Source organism: Battus philenor, unplaced genomic scaffold (assembly GCF_028537555.1).
Source record: "Battus philenor isolate CCGP_79_NKW_IND1 unplaced genomic scaffold, ilBatPhil1.0.hap1 SCAF_10, whole genome shotgun sequence".
NCBI lineage: Eukaryota > Metazoa > Arthropoda > Insecta > Lepidoptera > Papilionidae > Battus > Battus philenor.
In genome coordinates this window covers 15,277,875-15,302,286 of record NW_027181662.1, presented here as the reverse complement: position 1 = coordinate 15,302,286, position 24,412 = coordinate 15,277,875, and the positions used below count along the sequence as shown (strand labels likewise).

Sequence of the window (24,412 nt, the reverse complement as noted above, 5' to 3'; positions counted from 1 at the left end):
GTAATAAGTATGTTGTGTTTTATTTTTGATCTACCCAACTATAAATATGGTAAACGCTAAGTTGGCAGTCAAATACTAGATTCGTTCTACGGTAAATGCTGATGTGATGTCCTGGTGAAGGAAGACTTTGCTGCGTGGACGTCCTTAAATGTTTGTGAACAGGTAGACAGATGATTGAACAGTTGTTGGACAATAGCCTGTCTAGTTAAATAACGACTCGATTATCCTTTCTCTAAACTTCTTCGACTTCAACTTTTATGAACATCCAAATTTTAATAATAAAACTTAAACGTAAATTCAAGTTGCCGGTGATAAAATAAATGAACTAATTGTTTTTAAACGGTTTTATTTAGTTCGACCCGTACGGAATTTGTTTGGGTCAAAATTAGAAATTGAAATTTAAGCACCTTCCCGTTGTCAGATTGATCTGAAATTTGGTACACACATTTAATTTATATGACAATACAATATAATAAAATTAATAACATTATAAATCTAAGATGACCGCCGATACAAAATGGCGGATTACATATTTTTCCTTAACCCCCTCAATATGGGTATCAAATGAAAGGGCTACACTAGTAAAACACGATGATTATGTCAAAATTTAAAATTCAAGATGGACGCCGTTCCAATATGGCGGACTAGGTACATATTTTTCCACAACCACCACAATATGGGTATCAAAAAACCGTTCAACTTAAAAGTTTTTTAAATGTTTTTATTATGTTCTTAAAGATACTAGTATAATTCAATTATCGAATCGTTATTTTTTTAAATTATTTTCTGTATGGCCAGTTTTGAAACTTTCACCAACGTAACATTAGATTTAGTGTACTAACATTATAGGTGAATAAAAGATACGAGAAATCAATTAATACAATGCAAATTAGAAGATTTTTATACCAGTCAACTGTCAATATAAAACCATCAACATAAACATAAATAAAACCTTTGATAATATGCGCCGTAGTAGTAAACACACTGTAAACATTTTGTACAAGAGCATAGAATACGTACGTTTTATCGTGTACCAGTTTTAGGTTCACTGCGTTGGTAGAGACACGGGTAAGTGGTTGTAATTTTTATTGTACTGCGAGTTTTGTAAATTAACAACACGGTGTTTAGATGAGTATCGTTAAATTGATTTTAGCATATTCAGTGCTAGTGCAATGGCATCGAAAGTTCGGTTCTCGGGATGTAATTTCATAAAATTCATTCTGTCCTTTAATAATATAAGTTCGCCACTGCTCGCGAAAAAGTTGCCAGAGAATGGCAGCAGCTTCCTCTGCGTACCATACACAGTGCGATCGCCAACCCGCCTACCAAGCGTGGCGATTATGGTATATTCCCCCCGTAAATATCCTTGGGGGAGGACTATGTCTTATGGTTTATGTATTTAATGGAATCAGGCGTTACCTCGCGGAAGTTCATCCTAAGTAAGAAAAGGACCAATACCTAGCCACCGATTAGTGTTACTCTGTGTTTGGCACTAATCGGTGTAATATAACTCCTGAAGTTGCCCCGTGGAGGGGTGAAACACGTGTTGAGTGATTTGGCGGTGGCGGTTGTGTGATTCGCATTGTTTGCGGCACACGCATGTATCAGTGGGCTGGCGGGCGGTGCACTTTATTGCACGACTGCCACTGCATGTGCGGAGGTGGCTAGGTATTGGTCCTTTTCTTACTTATGGTTTATGTAATGAAACGACCATTATTAGTAAGAGTATGTTGTTGGGACAAGTGTTATGCCCAATCTTGTACGTTAATTCCACAACACTTATAAAAAAATGAATAGGAATCATAAGCATTATGTGAAAAAATGGATGTTTCGAATAATTTTATTTTATAGCAAAACTTATAGCTAGCAAAAATTTGTAAAGAAGCTAATTTCTTTAATAATTGTATTTTGTATTGTGTCGAGTTTATTTAATGTCGGTAAAGCAGACGATGTTTAACATTGACACTAGATGGCGCTGTTAATAATGGTGTTATGATGGCGTCTATTGCGGTCGTCGGAGGGTAAAGCAGTTTATTTTTTGTAAAGTGATAAAATTTAAAAAGAAATCGACAGCTTAAATTATAACTTTAAATGTCGTCTCTCTTTTTTTTCAGAACAACGCATTATTTTTTGTATTTTGAACCATTACACCATTAACACTACATAGTCGTGAGAAATTGTTTTACATATTTACGCAATATAAATAGTAGCAGAAGACCCATTACAAGTTTTCACTTAAATAAGGCAGTATGTGCTAGAGCTAAAACATTATAAATTAGTTAAATAGATAATATCACGTCTTAGATTTAAAATTGTACAATTTATGAATTTGTATTTACATAAAGAAACAACATAATTAGTTTAACAGAAGATTTATTTTTTAGCTATCATAGTATTCCATATTAATTATATCATAGACAATATTAATAACGCGTTGTGAAAAATGTGTCCGGATGGTACAGTGCCATCTAGCGGACAATGAGTGTAATAAATATGGATTACATTTAATATAAAGTATACAACTGCACAATAATAACAAAGATTTTTAATAATAAGTATATAATTATCGTAATTTTCTATTATATAAACAAATGTATATATTAAACAATAAATAGATAATTAATAAAATATGTACACTATCCAACCCAAAAGAATACGTCTATGTCCTTGTGCAATATGTTGTTGAATTGGCTGATCTTATAAGAAATTATCTCAGAAACCATGTGATCCATTGACGGAGGTTACTAACATAGGTCATCCGATAGGCTAGTTGAAGAAGCAATGGAGAGGCCACATAGTACAATGAACAGATAATTGGTCGGACTTTAAGGTTTTGGAGTAGAGGAAACGGTCTGAAAACACATCGTAGTAAGCTTTTAACTGGTTCTTTTATACCAGGGAAGAGCAACACTGCCCGTTAAACATGTTATGCGGTCCACCAAGCGTTTCTGAAATTGAATATACCTTATCGACTTTCATCAATATATTCTCATAAAGTAATTATAATAAAATGTTGGTATATTCTAAACCAAAACAAGTAATTATTAATAATCACAGATCAATCTCGGTGATGCACGATTAAAAAGGACTTATTATAAATACGCTTTTATCTAAAAAAATGGCGAATATTTAAGTATATTCTTTTTTTCCTTTACTATCTTGTTTATTTTTATTTTGAATTAATTATGTTATATTTACTTAGTAATAATGTTTATTAGAAATAAAATACAGTGTTACATTATGTGAGGACCGCCAAATAATTTTATTTATATTGGCTTGTTGATAAATAAATACATTTAAAAAACTTTTAAGTTAAACGGTTTTTTGATAACCATATTGTGGTGGTTGTGGAAAAATATGTACCTAGTCCGCCATATTGGAACGGCGTCCATCTTGAATTTTAAATTTTGACATAATCATCGTGATTACTTGTGTAGCCCTTTCATGTATATATGTAATCCGACATTTTGTCTATATGTAATCCGCCATTTTATATCGGCAGCCATCTTAGATTTATAATGTTATTGATTTTTTTATATCGTATTGTCATCTAAATTAAATGTGTGTACCAAATTCCAGATTAATCTGACAACGGGAAGGTGCTTAAATTTCAATTTATAATTTTGACCCAAATAAACAAATTCCGTACGGGTCGAACTAAATAAAACCGTTTAAAAAAGGTTGCTCACCCCTGTATTACACTGAAATGATGAAGGCGGATTTATGTAATATAAGAAAAACGTCATGCATTTATGTCATGAGATGAAATCGGTGTATATTACGGAAATTGAATGTCATGTATTGAAATTACCTAGCATCTTTAAAGACCACTTGAAATGAAATATTTTTTATTCCAACCTGTAAGCGAAGAAGGGGCCAACCTATCTATATGTCTATGAGCTTGTTCGTACAAGAGAAATAAATTTATAAAGTGTTAAATTGTTTGTTCAGGTCGACATAAAATAAAATTAATATATTGTAATTAAAACAGAAAAAAACATAAAAAAAATAGTAGCGATAAATATATTCAAGTCGTATTCACTCGAAATACTTGATAAGTTCACCAAAGCTAAATTGGCACACTTAATAGCAAACAAAAGGTTCATCATACTATTAATTTTAATATTATTTACAAATTAAAAGTTAACTGTACAACAGTATGAAATTTCAATTAAACGAAACGAAAGTCCTACTTAGGTGATCCACGAATAACTTAACATTTAAGGACCTCTGAAACCTTGTCTTTAAAACTGCATAAATGTAATTATATCAAAAAACGACTCCATCAATTTGGTTAATCTATTTCGTTAAGGCATGAGAAATGTTTCAACCGCTGGACTAATTGGAAATATAACAAGGAGAATATATGGAACAATTACTTTTATTAATACGTATCAATTAATACTGCATGGGATATCCCTTCGATGGAGGGCATCGAAAGGGTTATGCCGAACTCTACCAGCTTAAACTTACGGGAACACTTTCGCATACTACTGTAGTTGCAACGGCGGTAGCCTAGTGCCCCAACTCCATAGACTAGAGCTGCAGGCCCCCAACCATCATAAATACACGAGGTTTAGTTCACGTACCACCGCAGGGAAGAGACGTCCAGGGGATCACTTCAAGTCCGTCGCCAAGGCCATGTTATTGGGTTTCGAGAAGGGTGCGGTATAGCCCCCTCCAACGTCCAGGTCTCCGACTGCGGATGAGGAGCTCAGATGTTCTTCCTCTCTCTTTCCGCAACCTCCTTCTGCAACATCACTTTTTCGCAGAATGTTATACTAGCGCCTTATGACTGCCCGTTCTGTACCATCGCCCTAACGAAGCCTGGTAAAGAAGGTCTCTTTAGCCCTATATCTATCATAAGATTATGCTCTTCCGAGTACAACATACTGAATTTGAATTATATTCTACACTCACTTTCATTCTTCTCAGTTTCTTTTATTCTTTCCTTTTATTTTTTTTTGTAATCCAAAAATAAAATGCACGATATAGTGTACGATAAAAGGAAAGAATAAAAGAAGTTGAGAAGAATGAAAGTGAGTGCAGAATAAAGATAAAACCCTGAAAAAAATTATTTATAAATTAAGTCCCTGTCCCAAACATAATAGGGGTACGAGAGGTTCCCAATAGCGGGGGCCATAAAAAAATTGAATTTCAAAATCCTATTACTTAGTAGAATCTTCGTAGCTCTATTTCAGTTGATTATAGAAATTTACCCTTTACCTAATTCGATGTAGTTCTCAAGATTTTTAATAACAAAATGATGTGACTTGGAGGCATCTTTATCAACATATTTCAGTTGTAACAATACCATATCATAGAAGACAGTATATGTAAAGTATATGCATTAGATAATGACGGTATATGAAGACGGTACGATGTAGTATTTTGGAGCTCCAACCCAATGGTCTCCTGCGAAAGGAGAACGAACTGGTGATAAAAAACTTGTTACAAGCATATTTCAAAGTCATTATTTTAACATAAAAGCAAACAAGTTATGATAAGGAGTCGACTAAAAAGAGCATTAGCTTGCTTCTACACGTGACTTCATTAAAAAAGATACAACAATATTAATGTAATTAACACAATAGTAATTTAAAGCTAAGAAACTATGGAAGCGGCTTGAATGAATTAGTAGATAAATGAACAAAATTGATTTATTTTGATGCAGGTGCAGGTCTTAGATATATTTATCTGTGGCAAACGTGAAATTCTTTCTGCCTCTTTTCAAAAGTAATTTCAAGAAGGCTACATTTGAATTTCCGAAACATTCAAAAATAGTAGAGTTAAAAAATGGAATGGTATTTTTGACGCATAACTTCTTCATATCTTATTCGTTTGTTCACCATAGGATTATTTGTAGATAACCACCACCACCACTTGTAACTTCGTGATAAAAATGAAAAGCTTAACTTGACAGTAACTTAAACCAGATCGTACTCACCCATAATTGCATGGTTTAACTTAAAACTATGAGTTTTTTGCGATCACTTTTTCAATAACCTTAATAATGTAATAAAGTGATTTATTCTGAGGCTTTATTATCAGCAATGGAATTTGAAGACAAAATAGACAGCAGCAGCATCGCTTCCCTGATGAGGAACGCAGGATACCAACACACATTCTTGCTATGTGCAAAATTATAATATAGGATGTAATAAAAATAAACAAAAATTTAGGTCGGGCAAAGAAATAAACAGGTGTATAAAAATAACTGTAATATAGAAGGAATACATTCAAGAATTAAATAAGAAAAATGAAATGAGTATTGCAAAAGAAAATGTAAAGAAGAATATAAAATAAAATGTATAAAAATATGTAATGAAGGTTGTAAGGCGATGCATTGAAGGTATGTAAATAAAAGCAATAAGAATGAAATGTGAAGAAATGGAGAAGATATAATGCGAGATATTGTGACGAACGAATTTAGAAAAATAAATTAAACTATACTAAAAAACTTAGTGAAACTGTCGCAAAATAATAGGCAAAACGGAAGACACTAAATAAAAAACTCTAATATCATTTAATAAATCTCTCGCATTATAATAGTATATTAATATTTATTCCTTATATATCTCTTTGGTGAACTTTGGTATTTTTGACACACATTCGCACTCCTATTGGTCAACCTTTTCAATCTCTTTATCATCTTCAACAAAGATTTCGTGGTTCATGTTTCAACCATCTCTTTATACGGTAAAATATATACCATTACGTACAGAATTAAAATGAACCCTAAATATTTTCATCATAATAACTCAATTCCAGATATACGAAAGAAAATATGAAGGTTTAAAGATGGAAGAAAAAGAGAATTCGTGAAAGATGAAAAATAAAGCGTGAATTTAAAAATGATAAATGAGAAAAATATTTATAATGATAGCCCTGTACCTAAAATATGACTGGATAAAGATAAGAGTTCCCCAATAGCGGAAGCCATGTTAAAAAAAATATGAAAGATGAATAGGAGACCTTGTGAAGCTCGTCTGTCCAACTTCGACCTTCGTCCGACAGTTCTCGACGCAGGTTTCTTTCAACCGGATCTGTTGGAAATCTCCAGTAGAAGCTTATGTACAACAGTGGAAGTCCTAAGACTAAAACAGTGATGTTGATACATGATATATATACTAGATTGACATCTTCGAAGGGGTTCCGTAAATAGTTTCAGCTGCTAAAGCAAATCTGAAGCCGGGAAATGCGTATTACAATCTTATTTTATGAACCTCCATTTTGGGGACCGCTCGCTTACTCCTAGATGTGAGATATGAACTTTGTTTACATGGTTAAATGACTTGTTCAGTTTTGATTTTTATTTTATTTTCTTCTTTCGTGTTGCATATTTTCTTTTGTTTATCATCTTCCTTTCTTCATATATCTGTCACTCCTGACATTCTTTGCTTTTCGTTCAAACTTCTACTTATATTTCTTACCTGCATTCTCAATATATCACAGATTTGTTTTACCTATCACATAACTTTGGTATCACAGACTTGTTACAGATTTACTTGCGTCCATATCATGTATTTATTTTGTTCTTTTTAGTAAATACCTATATTAATACATATAAACATTATATGGTTAATATAGGTATAAGTAATGGAGGGCGTAACCTCCTTCTGTGAGACCGTCATAGTCCAGAAGGAGGCGGGCGAACGGGATCGGCAGAGGACAGATCCTGCTCGAAGACGTCGCTGTCGGCGCAGAGACGCGCCTCATGACGGCCCTCCGAAGAATGGTGTTTCCCTACCATAAACGGGGCCTTCGGAGTCATGTGAGTTGAGAGTGGGGGCTCTAAACTCCCACTAGCTTAAGCGACTCTGAGGCGGACGATGGTTCGATGTGGTCTCGAACCCTCGTGATAGCACCACGAGGGTTTCGGGAGTAGCGTGAACCATACACGCATACCTCAGGACGGGCTATCTAAAATAGAACAGCGCGAGGGATCCCTGACCTAGAGATACCGCGGTGCCTCGTATAGCGCAGAGGGCGATCACTGAGGGAATTTAGTGGGTAGGAATTCTTCATACCCTGTCCTCCCCCAGAGCAGGCTGATGGGGCATCTTGAACATCCGGAAGATTTCCCCCCGAAACCAAAAAAAAGGTAAAGGTATGCCATGGTCGAATATTTACGTACATATATTATATATTTTTGCAATCGACGTGGTCAACCTTGCTTAAATACAGTCATTATTAAAGATCATCCGCTTTTGTTCTTGATAGCGTGACTGAATTATGTTAACAACCTTCAATTAATCATGGTCCATGACAGTCTGCACAATATGATTATTATAGATATCTATCTAGCAAAAGAGATCTACCGATGAAGTAATATATTAAAAATATTTATTTTATTTCACTAGGTGTTGTGACCGACACGAAAGTGTAAAATTACTTTTTGACAATGAGATACCAAAGACTGTGTAGTAGACACAGACAACAGATACTAAACAGCGTAGGGTAGACTGGACTATATGACAAATAGATACTAAGACCTTTGGTAGACGCAGACAAACAGATACTAAATAGCATAGAGTAGACTCGACTTTATGACAAATAGATACTAAGACGTTTAGTAGGCACAGATAAACAGCTACTAAATAGCGCAGGGTAGTCTCGACTTTATGACAAATAGATACTAAGACCTTTGGTAGACGCAGACAAACAGATACTAAATAGCATAGAGTAGACTCGACTTTATGACAAATAGATACTAAGACGTTTAGTAGGCACAGATAAACAGCTACTAAATAGCGCAGGGTAGACTCGACTTTATGACAAATAGATACTAAGACGTTTTGTAGATTTGGTCTTTTGACAATTAGGCATTAAAGAATGTGTGGTATACTTGTTCTAATGACGAGTAGACAATAAAGAGAGTGTGGTAGACTCAGCCTTCAGCCAAAGGCGGACATTATGAAATATAGTTTTTATGAAATGATCTTTTTACCCAGCAATCTACAGTATTCATCTTATTAAGATTGCGGAAATAATCAATAGAATGCAATTGAACCATCGTTGTAGTCATGAAGTAATTAAGATTGATTGCGATAATTAAAAATTATAAATTAAATTTGCATAATTAACTATTTTATGAAAGGGGGCATTGGATTTTATATTTCTTGTAGTTGGTAATATAAACGTTAGGAAACTATAAACTAACAGACAATCGGAAAATGTCTATCCAGTCAATAGGCAGATAGGTGTAAATAATATCTAGTCTAATTGCTTTTTGTCTGAATCAATTATTTTAGAAGAAGTATTTCTAGATAGAGTAATTTTAGCGATAATTTAAATTACTTGTAGGTAAACGCACGTACGTCTTAAGAGAAAACCGATAGTACGAAATAATAGCATTTTTTTCCTGTTTAATTCATAAAGGAAATTAAAAAAAAACTATTCACAATATATAAGCGAACTGCCGGAAAAAAAAGGTTTACTAGTTAGAATTGTATCAAAGATACGGATGTACAAATCTGAACAGTAATATTTTTAACGATAACAGCTAATTAGCAGCAGATGGAGAGATTGTTGACGTGAAAGAGTGTTTAACGGAAGTAGAATGACGTTAGCAGGAAATGACAAGGACATAGGCGTCCGGAGAAGTTCCGGAATTAAATACGATGGGGAAATATTAGATGTTAGAAAACTCAGTCAAATAAAGCAAGAGGAGAAAATCTATCCCTACGATAACGCTCTGGAAATGGCAGGTAAGTAAATTTAACAATATTCATTTGTATCCAAAGTCCTATATTTCACTTTAAATCCACATATTTAAGATTGACTTTCTAATTATCCAAATTATGTTTCAATACTAGTAGAATTCTTTGTGCTCTTTATAAGTTGTGGTTAATACCATGCTTCCTTTTCTCTTTTTCCATATAACATATAAATTTGGTCACACAGTCTTGCACTTGAATGCCAGCTAATGAACCATTGGCTTAAACCTGGGGGTTCTATCCTATTTTAATAAAAAAATTTTGACCTGACTTGCAATGCTTGGGGGGAGGACGCTGAGGAATATGAGCTTAAAACCTCTTTAATGACAGCGAGCCTCGAAGGCTCTTTGGAGCAACCTTGGCTCCGTGTGCTACTCGACGATACCAATCGCTTAATGTTCCTAATTAAGAGTGCCTAAGGAGACCATACCTCGACTTTGTTGGTTGCTTTCACCTAACCTATCACTACCACTTTGAAAAGCATTAGCGCTAAGAGCTTTATATAGAAGTGCTTTATTGCTTCTTTGTGCAGTTTTGTTAAATCTAAATGCTAAGATATAATGGCCAAAACACTCACATCGACAATTGTTCAATCTGTTGTCACTGCAAAACATTAAAAATCATTTTCAAAGTCTGCTTTGAGATATATTTTTGGCGAATTATTTTGTTTCTCTGTATCATCACAGCATATTGATACATTGACATAAAACTTGTTTTCAATTTTGAAGGTAGCGGCAAGTACAATTTGAGGCTTCTGGTCACAATGTGCATAGCTACGCATGCGATGACATTGGACGTGTTCGGGTTCTCGGTGATCGTGAATGGAGCCGTCTGCGATCTGAAGCTGGAGCAGTATCAAAAGAGTCTCTTACTCACTATACCGCTTCTTGGTGAGTGTCATCATTGTTTTAAAGTCTTTTTATCTTTTTTTAAAGTCTTTAAAGTCTTCACAAAAGGTCTTGACGTACCCACATGGGTCTACGAAGGTTTTGACGGGAGTTACCTTGATAAAAAAATTGAGGTTCGTTTGTTCGAGGTCCATCATAATTTATCAGCTTTTGATAGCGATGCACTAAAATTTTGATTCGATTAGACCTACCAATGTAGGCATATAATATTTTTATTCATTCAAATGAAATAAGTCGGTATTGAGCTTTTTTTTCTTATGCAATAAATTTTCCTTTTTCTTTCGAAAACTATTGGACGGTGGTACAAGATCAATCTCAGCGCATTTCCATAGTTAGATCCTATAATCAAATTTAATGTACTTCCCCGGAAATTACGTCCCATCAGAGCCAACGAAATTTTTTAATTGGTCTACGACAAAAAAGTCTATCTCTGCCTCTTTCATTTATAAATTAAATTTAAAGTAGTGTTCATTATATTCCAGGGTCTATAACTATGGCTTACCCCTGGGGGTACTTGTCGGATACGAAGGGTAGGAGGAAATGTCTGATTATAGCGATTTCAGTCAGTTACACAGCAGCTGTTCTTGGCGCCTTCTCCCCCAGTTGGATAGTTTTGGCCGTCTTCAAATTTATAGGTTCCGCTTGGTGAGTGTATAACAAAAGTTGAATTTTACGAATCTGGACGTCCATATGGGAATAAACGTGATCGATGATGATTTACAAAAATATTCCATTTCAAAATTTAAATTATTTAGATCCATTAATAAGTTCAGGGTTTAGTTTCTGGAGGCAAAAAAAAGGTTACAATTTACGGAAACGTGTTTGCTAATACAATCTAGTATAAATGCACTGTTAATTAGGCTAACATCTTATTTCTGCGAGTACTTAGAACTCGTTTATATGAATCATAACTTTAATAATGATACTTGTACAATTAAAGTAAAGTTTGAACCTTATCTTGTTAAATGCACTACTACTTATGTATATAGATATATTCCAATGCTTATTGAAAACTAGTTCTTTATATTATATATCTACATTATAAATGTCAAAGCACAGTGATATTTGGCGCCATTTGTAAAAATTAAGCCACGTTCATATTATGACATTACTTTTGCGCCACTCGTAGAACAAAAATCCACGGAGACTCCGACAATTGAATTAGTTATTAATTTTTTGATTATCTTAATTTATTATCATTAGCATGATCATAATTGAGACTCGTAATTGTTCACACACACAGGACCCTGTTAAAGTCGATGGATGGCTATCGTAGTACTTTCCAATTCGTCCAATTTATGAGGAGGACCTATGTCAGACAGTGGATGATATTTTATAAATTACTTTGTTTTATTATTACTACTTTTTATTTTAATATTTATGTAATTGTAGAGTTTCACACGTTCCTAACACACATAGGTTTTTTAAGTCACGAAGCTTCAGTATAAAGTTCAATTTCAGCTCCAGTGGCATCCAATCTATGACTTACACGCTACTGGGCGAGTCCTGTCCGCGTCGCTGCAAAAATGCGTACATGCTCATCCTTAGCAGTTTTCTCGTATCTGCTGTTTCTATGTACATGGGTAAGTTCAGATATTGTATTATATACAAGATCAAATCATTGTGTGTTCCCATCTTTGAAGGAGGGGTATACTTTATGAGCGTGGGGTGGTGGGCGTACATCAGCTGATATGATGGTAACAGTTCACTTACGACTGCCTACTACAAGTAACGAAACAAAATCACCTCAACCTAGACAACTGTACCGAGAATCAAATCTAGACATTCAGGTTTAATCAGACATTCCTTAACCATTTTGCAAGAGGATCTTTTCAAAATAAACTGATACAAGGCTTCCATAGCCAAGTTGTTTAAAAAAATTACATTGGTTAAGTGAGTAAACTATTAAGTTTACCAATATTTAAATTGGAAAATAGAATACCGTTTTCGAAATTCAAAATTCAGTCGTTTATTTGCGGAAATAGATACTTTACAATGTAAAATTCATGATGCGTATAAAATGACATGAGATAACAAATTAGTAATTGTGTAAATCAATTAAAATTAATATTAAATATGTTTATTTACTTATAATAAATATTTTGTATCAAACTTATGATATGTCAATATAGTCAATTTAAGATATTTATGTAAAATAATTGTTATACCGTTTCATAAGACATAACATAATATTTTTCTGAAAACATTTTCTACAAGAATGAGTTTGATGTAATTTGCGTATTGAGAGGATTCATATCTTTCGTGTTTTAAACGCGATATGTTTTTAATGGAATCAGGCGTTTGGCACTAATCGGTATAACATAACTCCTGAAGATGCCCCGTAGAGGGGTGAAACACGTGTTGAGTGATTTGACGCATACGCATTTATCAGCGGGCTGGCGGGCAGTGCACTTTGTTGCACGACTTCCACTGCATGTGCAGAAGTGGCTAAATATTTTATAAGCGTGGTAGTGGGTCGAAAGGAAATGTCCCCGATCATTACAATATACCTACTAAAAACATTATATTTAGTCATTTAAAATGATTACTTTATTATTATCTCTTAAATAAACATTATACAGATATTTAATGAAATCACGCGTTGCCTTGCGGAAGTCCATCCTAAGTAAGAACAGGATCAATATTTAGCCACTTCCGCACATGCAGTGGTAGTCGTGCAATAAAGTGCACCACCCGCCAGCCCGCTGATAAATGCGTATGCGGCTAACAATGCGAATCACACAACCGCCACCGCCAAATTACTCAACACGTGTTTCACCCCTCCACTGGGCATCTTCAGAAGTTATGTTACACCGATTAGTGCCAAACACAGAGTGCACTACCACTGCATGTGCGGAAGTGGCTAAATATTAGTCCTTTTTTAATTATACAGATAATAGACAGACATTGAAAATTAGTATAATTAGATATATTACAAAAGAAGTTTTGTAAAGGAGGTTTTTGTTCTTAAAAATAGCGAAACCTATGGCTCAGACTAAGGGTATACCTTCTCTAATCTATTCCTGATTTGGTTGATTGTACTGTTCGCAAAGTTACCAACCTTTAAGTTGTACCAATGAGGACAGTACACGTACTTGAGGCCAAAGATCTTTTTACGGTAGGTCTTGCTTCCAACGTGTCTGTTGGTCAGGTACCTAATATTGTTAAGGTTGTCTAATGCAGGCCGCTTATTTGCGGTTATATTGGAAGTATTTTGGGGGTTGCATATGAGCTGTGTTACAGTTGAAATGATGATGAAACTAATAAACTTTTGAACTTTCCCCAGTGGAAAGTTATCTCGTTTTCAAGGCGCATTTCTCCGTTGATCTCGGCCTGATCGTGTTCACACCTTGGAGACTTTTGGCCCTGATACTCTCGCTGCCGATGGCCGTGGCGCTCATCAGTCTCACCTGGTGCTACGAGAGTCCCAAGTATTTACTTAACTCCGGACAACATGACGAAGCTTTAGACGTGCTTAAGAAAATACATGCTACCAACAAAGGAAGTGATGTTTCGTATCCGGTAAGCTTAGCTTCGCTTACAGGACAGAAAACATGATTAAGGTTTGTGACGACCTTTGAGGGAGGCCTATGCCTTAGGGGTATTTATTAAGCGACATGAATATTTAACATAACAGTTGTATTGTCTATAAATTTCATACCATTATCAGCTTCTCTATTATATATATTTGCTAATCAACTGACGTTATCTGATTTGTCGCTTTCTACTTGTTTAGGTATTGCTTGTAGTTAAGAAATAGGTTTCTTTATACTTAATCTTTCATCATTAACTTAACTTAATGATGCTTTAATTAATGAATATATATCTAATGCTTATATTCTCTCATTATTGTCACCGCTAGCCAGCTTATTTCAACTTGGATAGACTCACTCACCTTCAGACACTTAAAGCCTGGGTAACCCTATATCATACATTCGTTTACAATGTCTTTATAAATTTACTATCTGTGCGGCAGTGTCAATAGCTTATCCGTCTTCAATTCCACTTTCTTTTTACAAAATCATTTTAACACACACAAACACAATTCTTTTACAAAATCATTGGACATGTAGCTCCAAATGATGCTTACTGAATAGGAGAACCTAAACTAGTTTCTATTTTTACATACACGAAATTACATTGTACTACAAGTATTTCTTATTGGATACTCTATATCAGTGATTCCCAAAGTGGTCTATATCGACCCCTAGAGGTCTATGATAACCTGCAAGGGATCTACGTCAGCGAAAAAAAATTTGGGGGTCCATGAAATGAAAATGGGGGTCCATGATAGTAGATCTCAACACATACACTAATAGTACCTGTTTACTTACTTCAAACTATCTTATAATATCAAAACATTTACATTATTTATGAAAGTAACTATGAAGTAAAAAATTTATTATATATGTTTATAAAATTGTGTAAGTTGTAGGATGTTGGTATTCGCTTTGTGGTCGCAATACATTTCGAACATATACTAAACTTCACTACAGTTAGAAATTTACAGGAAATCAATATCAGGTAAGTAGAGAGTTTACCCAACACGGAAAAACATGGCTAGGGGTCTACGACACAAAAAAGTTTGGGGAACTCTGCTCTATATAGTCAATTTCAATAATAAAAGACTGTATAACATATTGTTAAATATTAAAATTCATCGCGGGTTCGTTTCCCGGTATATAATCTTATACAATTCACACTTTGTGCATTAATTATATAGCATTGCAACTGCACACAAACATGTTTCCAGAGGATAAGTTTCCTCTGCATACTATAATACCACACTGCGATAGCAAACACGCTTGCCAAGTGTGGCGATTTTGTTACATCGCCTTTAGATGTCTTAGAGGTAGTCCAAATATTAAAAAATCAAAAGGACCTTGACCTTAAAGTTTGTGACCACATCTCTTTAACACATTTCAGTATTTAGTGAAAATGTGTATTTCAAACTGTTGCAAATGCATTTAGTGGAGGCGTCACAAAAATTGATTTTCATAACTTATTGATGCCATAATGGAATAGCTCTATTTGAAATCAAATGAAGTTCTTTTGTGATTGTCATTTGATCACTTTTAGGAAAAGAATGGGTTAATGAATGAGGTGTTTCAATTGCCTGTCCAGGTCAGCAGGATAACGATGAACGAGATGTGCTCGCTGGTGAGCGGTTCTTCTCTACTGAGATCTCTGATGGAGCAGACGGTGCCGCTGTTCAAGCCGCCGCTCTTGAAGAACACGCTGCTTCTCTACTACTTAACCATCGTCGTCTACATCTCGTGCGTATATATAAACAACTCATTAAATATTAATGCAATAAAACATAACTGTTTCAGAAATAGACTGCAAAGGAAAGCCGTGGTTAACATAAAAAAAAATTATTGAAAAAATCTTTGTCACGTTTTTTTTAATTATTGAGACACTTAAAAACAATTCTATATTTATAATAAAACGTTTGACTTTATGTCCTTTATAGATTTGTAAACTATGCATTAGATTATGTAATGATCTTTAGCGAAGTTGTGCATGGGCCTACAAAGATTTCTATGTTAGTATGATAAATATTCGACAGATGGCGCTACTGTCATTACAACGATTTTTCATATATTGCCATGACATTTCATGCTGATTTAAATTGAAACGAAAACAGCGATTGAATGATTATTTTTCTAGTCGTGGTTGACATAATAAATAGAATAGAATATATATATATATATATATATATATATAGTGAAATTTATGTATAAGTATAATTTATGTCTGGCACACACAATTAAAACTAAAAATGCGGACGAAGTCGCGGGGCCCATATAGTAAATTAAATAAAATTAGAAAATATTGCTCATCTTGTTTATTTATTTTTGTACGATGCTATAATAAAAAATGACTTTATTTCCCTTTATATAGTGATGATTTTTGATTGCTCTAAAATTTTGTAGGTGAAATAATAGGCTGTGAAAAAATAGATGCGACGTAGATAGGCCTTTCAGTAGGTGGACTGATGATGTTGTTGATGATGATGATGTTAAGGTAGTGGTGAGTCGCTGGCTTCGGGTAGCACAGGACCGGACTTCCTGTCGATCATTGCGGGAGCCTTAAGCCGTGCAGAGTGGGTTCATCAGCAGATATTTGATTTAATAGATATTTGATAGAATTGTTGTTTATCCTAGTAATATCTAGTAGTATCTGCGGTTAAGCGTTACACAGAAGTGTTTAATTTATAATAAGTGACATTCTTAACCTATTACATTTATTATCTTAACCTAAAGGATGTCTTTACAAACCCTTTTTTTGGTTTTTACAATCAGAAATTATAGCAAAGATTGATTATGTCGTACTAGCAGCGACTAAATATATATTTTATTACTCTTTATTGTACAAAATAAATACGTAGCTACATTTTTTTTCTTTTCTTTTATGGCCCCGCTATTGGGGGCCTCTCGTACCCCTAACTTTTTGGGATCAGAGACTTTATTGTTCAATAATTTTTTCAGTCTTTTCTTTATTTATCACTCTTTTTCACGCGTCACAATATCTTTCATTCTTTACTTTTGTCGTTCACAATATCTTTCGTTATGCTCTTTTATACCTTCTTTCTTTTTTCGCCTTTCTTCCATCATCTTCTTACTCTAAGGTGGCTAGGTACATTTTATTTATTTTTATTCTTTAATTTTATCTTACATTTATCTTATCTTTATTTACACATTTATTTTACTTTCTTAATTCTTTATTACACATTTCTTTTTCTATTTCTTATTATTAGTTAACAATTTATTCTGTGCAGAGTTTATTAAGTACCTTATTCTATACAGTTTTATACGTACCTACATAATAATTGACAAAAAAAGCACAAAGAGCGGTGTAATCACTTAAGGTTCTCTTTCAGATAAATCAAGATTATAAAAATATAGTGTATTGATAAATTAAGTAAATTTGATTAAAAATTACTTAGGATAATTTTTTTTTCTAGAAATAACGGATTCTACGGATGGTTGCCATTCTACATGGAAGCATTCTCTAAGAGTTTGACTTCCAACTCATATTTCAACGAGACGAGAGCCCTGTGTGCTATGATCGCTTCGTCTGAAAGTTTTCAAGATGCTCCCGTAGAGGTAAGTTTTTGCTATTCTTTTGTATGAAAAACAGCCGTTAGTATCCATTAGATTACAAATAGAAGGTAAAATGAATTTGTAGATGTCGGAAAAATTAAAATATCTTCTCACTGTATGAATATGTACCTCATTTGTCAGATTTTACACATATTTACAATCATTCTGTATAAAAAGGCGACTATAAAATATTGTTACGTACTATGGGTTTTTTTTTTCATTATGGCCCCCGCTATTGAGGGCCTCTCATACCCCTATCTATGGTGGGACAGGGACTTTATTGGCAATTTAATTTTTTTCACATAATTTTTTATTTTCTCTCTCTTTTTCCATACTTTACTTTCTCTTTCGGTCTATTATCTATCTTTCATGCTACATTTCTGCTTTCTTTCCCTTTTACTCTGTGACCTTTCATTCCACCCTCATTACATGTTACATTTTATCTTTATTTCTTTTTGTTTACATTTTTATCACATTTTATATCACATTTTGAGTTCGTACTGTGGGTTCTGACTCGAAATTAAACACGGCTTGTTCACAAGGAGTCTTTTATTCCCATATTATATGGACACCCTACTTTAACACAAGGTAAATTTTCGTTCAGTCCAAACTTCGCTTCCAAATCGCTTAAGAAATTACTGCTCAAATAACATGCCAAATAGTCACTTTGTATCACTGATCGTAGATCTTAATCTTATAACTCGAACAACAACACTGCATTGTCTACCAGGGAAGTACACCTATTTATACTACGGACAAGGTTCTAGTAAATTCGAGACAGTATTCGATTAGAATTTCCGAGAACCGTACACAAAAAATTACCAATAACTTCAAGGTCACGCGTGTTCACTGCACTTCTTGATCCTAGGGTTCCGTATTTATACTAGAGGGTTCTGTAACTCGTGCTTTGTAACAATATGTTACATTATTTTTGTATCGGAGTGAGATAGGCCAATAAATTACCGACAGTTCAGTCTTAACAGACAGATAGTTAACAATAACCATATATATAATTTTCAAAACGCTTTTTATAAGTATATTATCATTACGTTTTTTTAATCTGTGTACATTTAATTGACAGCAAATAATTTATACATTTACTCCTTTGTAGCTTTTACTCCTATAAACATTCATCCTGTATATGTTTTGGAAAAGAGATTTGAAAAATCTTCTAAATATTTCCAGATGTGCACATCTATTGTGGAACTGACCACCGTCTGGGCCTTCATGATACAGGGTGTGGTCTTCACGAGTTGTGGCCTTATGATCGCGATAGTTGCTGACCGGAGAAAGCTGCTACTGATTTCTATTCTTCTATTCTCTACCGTGTGCGCGTCTATCAGCGTCAGCTTGCCCGAAAGGATATCAAGCATCATCTTCTTTTTCGCAATCCTGATGACCTCTCTGACCATTGGTCCTCTCTTCTCTTATATTGTTGATCTCTATCCCACGTCCTATCGGTATGTATTACTCTTTATTATTGTTTAACCATTTATCTTCACAGCTGGGGTTAGTCACCATTCTAAGATAGAGATTTTTATTAATCCAACACACAGGACCGTCATATTGTATATCACATTGTCCTTTGAGGTGTGCAACAAAGTGCGAATTTAGTATAGTATATTTCATTAATATAGTTATTCAAGACTATATATTGAGATATATAGTAGTCTTTAGTATTATTTCTGTAAATGTTATTGCTGATGGCCTGAGGGCTTTTATAGCTTTATCGGAATTGAGTTTGCAGAAATGAAGGGTCCGTGAACTTAACGAAATTTGCTGGTACCGTATGTCAATTTCGCGCTGGTGATGGCATAAAGACAGCAGAGGATGTACGTGTGAGTGAGGATTTTAACACGTTCACTGCGGCTTGAGGCCGATTCAGCCTCATGGTAGACTTTGCATTGGTGCGGCGCGTAAAACTCGTGTTTTCTCTCTAGTGCGGCGGCTGTTTACACTCAACCGTATGAGGTATGACAAAGACAAATATAGCTTTCTTTATGTCTGCGAAGCATTGACTCAATATTGTAAAAAAAATGATTGAAACATGAGGCAGAAAAGGCCTCAACCGCACTACTAGGAAGTTCAGCTTGAGGCTGATTCGACCTCAGCCGCACCAGCTGAAAGTTCTTCTTTTTCTTCAAAATTGGGCCCGCAGTGAACGTGTTAATGAATGTAGTTGTGCGATGGCAGCAAGGAATACTTAGCGATTGAAGGTAGAGTAAGTATCCTTCCTCGGATCGCCTGGACTGTACGCGGTCACGTGGGCGAGCGACCGTCCCCGGAAACGAAAAGGTTTTTGAGAAGTGTGTTGTGATATTGCTAGTTGGAATGGTTTCTGTTGTGGTTAGACCTTCACTTGCAGTATTATATGTAACTGCAAAGGATGTGGTGTGGCTGTTGGGTTGTGGAAACATTGAGTTGAAGTCGCTGAGGATATCTTTAGATGCCTCTTACTGTTCTTGGAGGAAGTGTGAGCTATTTTTATCACTTAATAATCCCTTTCACGGTGATTGTAAATAAAAACCTGTATTTATTAAAATATTAATAAAGAGAGGAAATTGTTAAAATGAAAATTAAAAATAAAAATGTAAGAAAATTATAATTGATAGAAATATGACGAAGTGCAGTAAGAGTCATATATAATATAAAGAATTATAGAAGAAAGAATCGAAGAGATAGATATTAATAATAAAACAAATTAGGAAAAAAGTCGAAAGAAAAAGTTCCTGTCATTGAATCAGATACGAGAGGACACACAGATGGGTCTACAAAAGTCCCTTAGACATCTGTGGTGTGATACTCATGTAATTTTCCAATGTACAGTGGCATGGCGTCGTGTTTGAGTATGATGGTGGCTCGAGCAAGCGGTTCTGCCAGTGTTCAACTAATCGGCGCCTACGCAGTTCCACACTGTTCTATCTTCTTCTACATTTTGAGCGGTTTTATGTTAAGTAAGTGCATTGTGTAGCTACGTACCTTTTTGATTTTTCCTACTATTGGAAATAAATATAGATTGTTGATCCACAATAATAAGGGAAATCAAAACTTTAATAATTCTGCGATGTAATAAAATATATTTCACGAAATCAAATCTATTATTACGCAGAATAAATAAAGTTAATAATTTACAAAGAAGATCATTAGTAATCAAACTCATGACCAACACCTGCTGCATTGTTCGAATCTCTGATAGCAATAGCTTTTTTGAAGTTGTCTATATAAGTAATTAAATCAGTCCATTTTTAACTGACTTGCACTGCTGCCCCAAAGGCCTTTGCATATTCCGCGGTTTCTAGGGCACATTGCATAGCCTAAAGCCTGAATTAAAGTAGGAGAGTTCTCTGGGGATTCATGGCACGGGTCCCTAATTACTGCAGATTTTCTAGGATCGACGGCCCCCTTAAAGGGACCATGGCTATGGCATTTGCATGCGATTATGTACTGTTATCGCTATCGCTTTTTTCCGTAATGTAAAGTCGAACAAAATAGTGTTTATACGCAACACTACATTGTTTGATCATAGGTCGCGAGTTCAATTCCAATAATCAAACAGGTATATTTATATAATTCAGATTTTGTGCATTAATTATATAGGATTGCCAGTGCTGACAAACCAGTTTTCAGAGGATGGGCAGCAGCGTCTTCTGAACCACACTGCGATTGCCAACCAAGTTACCAAGCGTGATTATTATATATCCTCTCATAGATATTTTTGGTGGAGGCCTAAGTCTTGCAGAGGGCGTTTATGGACTAAAACGATGACTAAATTACTTGGAACAGCCTCTAGTTATGTATCCTGAGAAGCAATAAGGATAAAATTCATTTATTCAACATTGCAACTTTTAACAGGACTCTTATTGACTGTCAAGTTTTTTTTATCTTTTTAATTTTTGTCTCTACTCTGCTTTACATGGTGTTATAGTTGTGTAGACCAGGGCTTCTTAAACTTTTGTCATTCACGACCCCATTTATGATTGCGAGTTTCTTGCCGACCCCATAGTTTGTATGGGGTATAAAAGAAAAATAAATTACTATTTTTGATGATTTATTTATTAGGTAACAATATACATATGAAAATATACAGTTTTAGAATTCGTTTTGAAACATACCAAAATCTTAAATAAAAAATTGCACAAAAAGTTATAAAATTGTATTTATATAAGTTTAAAACCTTCAACAAATGCGCGTATCTAGACGCAAGTCCACTGTTTTCCACTAGCTCTAGTAATGTTATAAAATGGTATATATATATATTTGACATTAAAATCTCCAGAATTTTGCTACGCGACCCCATTTGGGGTTGCAACCCATAGTTTAAGAAGCCCTAGTGTAGACGAAGCAAAAAGAAACTCCACCACAACACATCCTCTAGAAGAGTTTTACAGTACCGGCTTATGTATCGAGCAGTGGTATCCCAGCGGTAGTAGACTTGCTTATATGGGATTGCCACTGTTTACAAACAAGTTTCTAGAGGATGGACAGCAGCATCCTCTGGGAACCATAATACCACACTGCGGTTACCACTTTATGGTATATTTACCCATAGATATCTTTGTTCGAGGCCTTGCCTTGCAGTGGAGTCTTTAAGCTGAAACAACAATGAACACTTTCTTTCTTCTCTAAATATACATTTTTTGACAGACATAGACCAAATGGAAACAAAATAATCAGGCGAAATAATTACATAAGTTTCTTGTCATTTAAATATTCGTTTATTAAATGAAATTTATTCTTAGTCAATTTTATTTATGTTTCTTTATTTAATAATCATCATTAATATATGTTGCTATTTATTATTTACAGGCGGTGTAGTCGTTTCACTCTTCCTACCACCGGATACGCCAAGGAAAAAAATTAAAAATCTAATTTAAGTAGTGTTAAATAAAGCTTAATTTAATAAGATTGTTTTAAATAATTAAAAATGTATATTTTTGTTTGATCGAAATTGATACGGCGCCTTAGGAATGTGCGCGGCAAGACGGAGGATTTCTATATTCAAGTTTTATAATACCGGAACCATATACTTTAACATGTTAGGGGGAGGGGGGAGACATGGCTTAAGCTGTCACTCAACACCTTTAGCATTCCGTATCGAAGGTATCTGACAGCGCAGCACCACTAACATTTTTTATTTAATAATTATCACTAACATGTCCCGCTATTTATTTTTCCCAGGCGTAAAAAATACAAAAATTAATTAATTTTTGTTATGAATATATACAAGTCCAATTTTATTGCAATAAAGTGTACACTGATTAGGATATCTCCTATAAACAATCTTGTCCCATTACAATAGACTTTACGAATCAGAGATACGGCCGTGTAGAGTTTTATGTTTACTAAGCCTTTATTAATTTCTTTTAAACAAATTCCACAGTACTTATCATAAAGGTGTTTACACACTAATGTGACCGCTTAATCTCCTCAATTCCGTCGTGTTTTATGTCTGACTTTAATGAGCTTATGATTAGGTTATAACTGACAGAGATTTGCGACGTGCGGCCTGATTTTTTTTACAACTTAATGTTGACTATATCTTACATTGTTTTAATACGTACACGTGGACAAACATATCAAATTGCGTGATAAAAATAATGGTATACATTGTTCGTCATCCTCATCAGTCCATAGACGCCCACTGTGGGGCATAAGCCATCTCTAAAGATATCTATGAGAGATATACCATAATGGCCACGCCTGGCAGGCGGGTTGGCAATATGGTGCGAAGATGGCGCCACTACCAATTCTCTGGCTACATGTTAGTGAGCAGTGGCAATCTGATATAATTTATGCAACGAACCCACGACATGCGATCGAAGTCCCAGTCCTCCATAGCTGGGCTACCTTTGCTCACTAAGCAATCATTCTGCAACTATTGAGTATAACTTACAACTTGATATTAACATGGGGAATATATTTTATGAATTATATGTAACAGCTCCATTGGTGGTGTTTGAAAAATGAATAAGCACTGTTGATAAAGATATCAGATAACAGGACTATTTACTTTTTAGTCAATTTATTTTAGGCTCCGTTCTTCTTCGCAAGGTGTTATATTTGTGGAGAAGAAGCAGGAGGAAACTCCACAACAACATATCTTTTTATAAAGTTTAACAATACAGATTTATACATACACTATCAGATATAGCCTAAATGAAATCAAAATAATCAAAATACATCGCTGCCTAGAATTCTTGTCATTTAAATATTCGTTTATTGAATAATAAGCTTTTCCGTTAAATTACTTTTAATACGCGTTTTAAATTTTGTTAATGGTAGTGCAATAATGTTTTGCGGAAAATATTTAAAAATGGAAAAACGGAAATTATTTTATTTTTCACGGTGCCTTGTTAATGCACTATGGACGTCCCCTATTTTTTTATAAATTTATAACAATTATTGTAAACCTACAAAATGTTATGATAAATATATTGTGAGGCCACTTTATGAATATTGATCTCTTTAAACCGAATTCTCAAGGTAACTCGCGGCCTTAAGCAATAAATGGCTTGGAAGTTATGTTAAGCTCTTGTAAATTAAATATATTTTCGATTTCCGTATCTGTCGAATTGTCGTCGAGTTGTCAGCTTAACGGTTTATTTTATAGGATACACTTTGTAGTGTGCTCGAAGGCTCTTTTCGAACTTGTTAAGCCATCTCCATTCCTTTTCGGACT

The 24,412-nt window shown here is 34.5% G+C and overlaps 1 protein-coding gene across 1 annotated transcript; it reads left to right on the top strand.

Moving 5' to 3' along the window:
• Nucleotides 1–9,562: 9,562 nt before the first annotated feature.
• On the top strand, nucleotides 9,563–19,247 carry LOC137927343 (synaptic vesicle glycoprotein 2C-like). Its single transcript, XM_068771140.1, has 9 exons — nucleotides 9,563–9,710; nucleotides 10,448–10,609; nucleotides 11,110–11,272; nucleotides 12,089–12,210; nucleotides 13,914–14,149; nucleotides 15,707–15,903; nucleotides 17,595–17,736; nucleotides 18,919–19,193; nucleotides 19,238–19,247. Exons 1-9 carry the CDS (start codon nucleotides 9,563–9,565, stop codon nucleotides 19,245–19,247), a joined length of 1,455 nt encoding a protein of 484 aa, XP_068627241.1.
• Nucleotides 19,248–24,412: the final 5,165 nt, after the last annotated feature.